At 38.9% G+C, this 1,046-nt stretch overlaps 1 protein-coding gene across 1 annotated transcript in view; it reads left to right on the forward strand.

Moving 5' to 3' along the window:
• Positions 1-254: 254 nt before the first annotated feature.
• The window catches only part of LOC105530363 (chromosome unknown open reading frame, human C3orf79), a 24,933-nt gene continuing 24,141 nt past the window's right edge, over positions 255-1,046 (forward strand). The window contains 2 exon segments of the mRNA XM_011967884.1: positions 255-320; positions 322-387. Of these exon segments, the coding sequence (XP_011823274.1) occupies positions 255-320; positions 322-387 (132 nt within the window).

Below are 1,046 nucleotides of genomic sequence, written 5' to 3' on the forward strand. Positions count from 1 at the left end.
GGGTGTGGTGGCGGGCACCTATAGTCCCACCTACTCGGGAGACTGAGGCAGGAGAATGGTGTGAACCTGGGAGGCGGAGCTTACAGTGAGCCGAGATTTCCCCACTGTACTCCAGCCTGGGAGACGGAACGAGCCTCCATCTCAAACAAAACAAAAACAAAAACAAAAACAAAAAAAAGAAGAAGAAGAAAGAAAGGCCTGTGGAATGTCTCAGAGCCTCTCGGTTGGAGCAGAAAAGTTACTGGTGAGTACAGATGCATGTATGTGATCTGCAGAAGCTAGTCAGGATCCAACTTGCATTTAATACATTTCCATAGATGGTTCAGTTGCCTTTTTCTGCCAACTCCTGAGCTTTCATCCAAGAGAAATCAGTGTTTGCTTTGCAAGGTAAAACATTGATTTAGCCTTCAGCCTAGATGTTCTCTGCTTGTTGAGCCCCATAGGCAACTTCACATCTACACTTTCATCCTGTCTCTTTCAACTCCACTGTTTAAAAAAAGAACTTTCCTATTAAACACTGTTACTCTGAACAATCTCTAGCTTTTTACGTTTCTAACCAAGCTGTTCTCAAAATACCTGCTATTTCTTATAGACTTATATGGTTTTTAACCCTTTTGAAATTATATTGAACTAGTCCTACCTTTTGATGTATTCAGTTTAGCAAGTATCAGGGACAGTTTTAAATTGATGCTTCAGTTTGTGGCTTTGTTATAGACGGAAGATTTGTGACTGAAAATAGGGCTAAATCCTACTTCTTGAAGTTGCTTATTTTAGAGTCTCTAGAATCAGGCAGGCATGGATTTGATTCTCAAGTTTTTAAAAACTACATGACCTTGACCAAATTAACTCATCTCTCAAAGTCCAAGTCTCCTCAATCTTAAAATGGGTCTAATACATGAGACGGTGTTTGGCTATAATGTGCAAAAGACATAATAAGGTACAAAAACAGACACAGTTCTGGGAATACCCAACACCTAGATTTAATGTGTTAATATTTTACTAATTGTTTTTCAGATTTTTATTTATTTATTTTGAGACCGAGTCTC

This window comes from Mandrillus leucophaeus, unplaced genomic scaffold, assembly GCF_000951045.1.
Source record: "Mandrillus leucophaeus isolate KB7577 unplaced genomic scaffold, Mleu.le_1.0 Scaffold814, whole genome shotgun sequence".
Lineage (NCBI taxonomy): Eukaryota > Metazoa > Chordata > Mammalia > Primates > Cercopithecidae > Mandrillus > Mandrillus leucophaeus.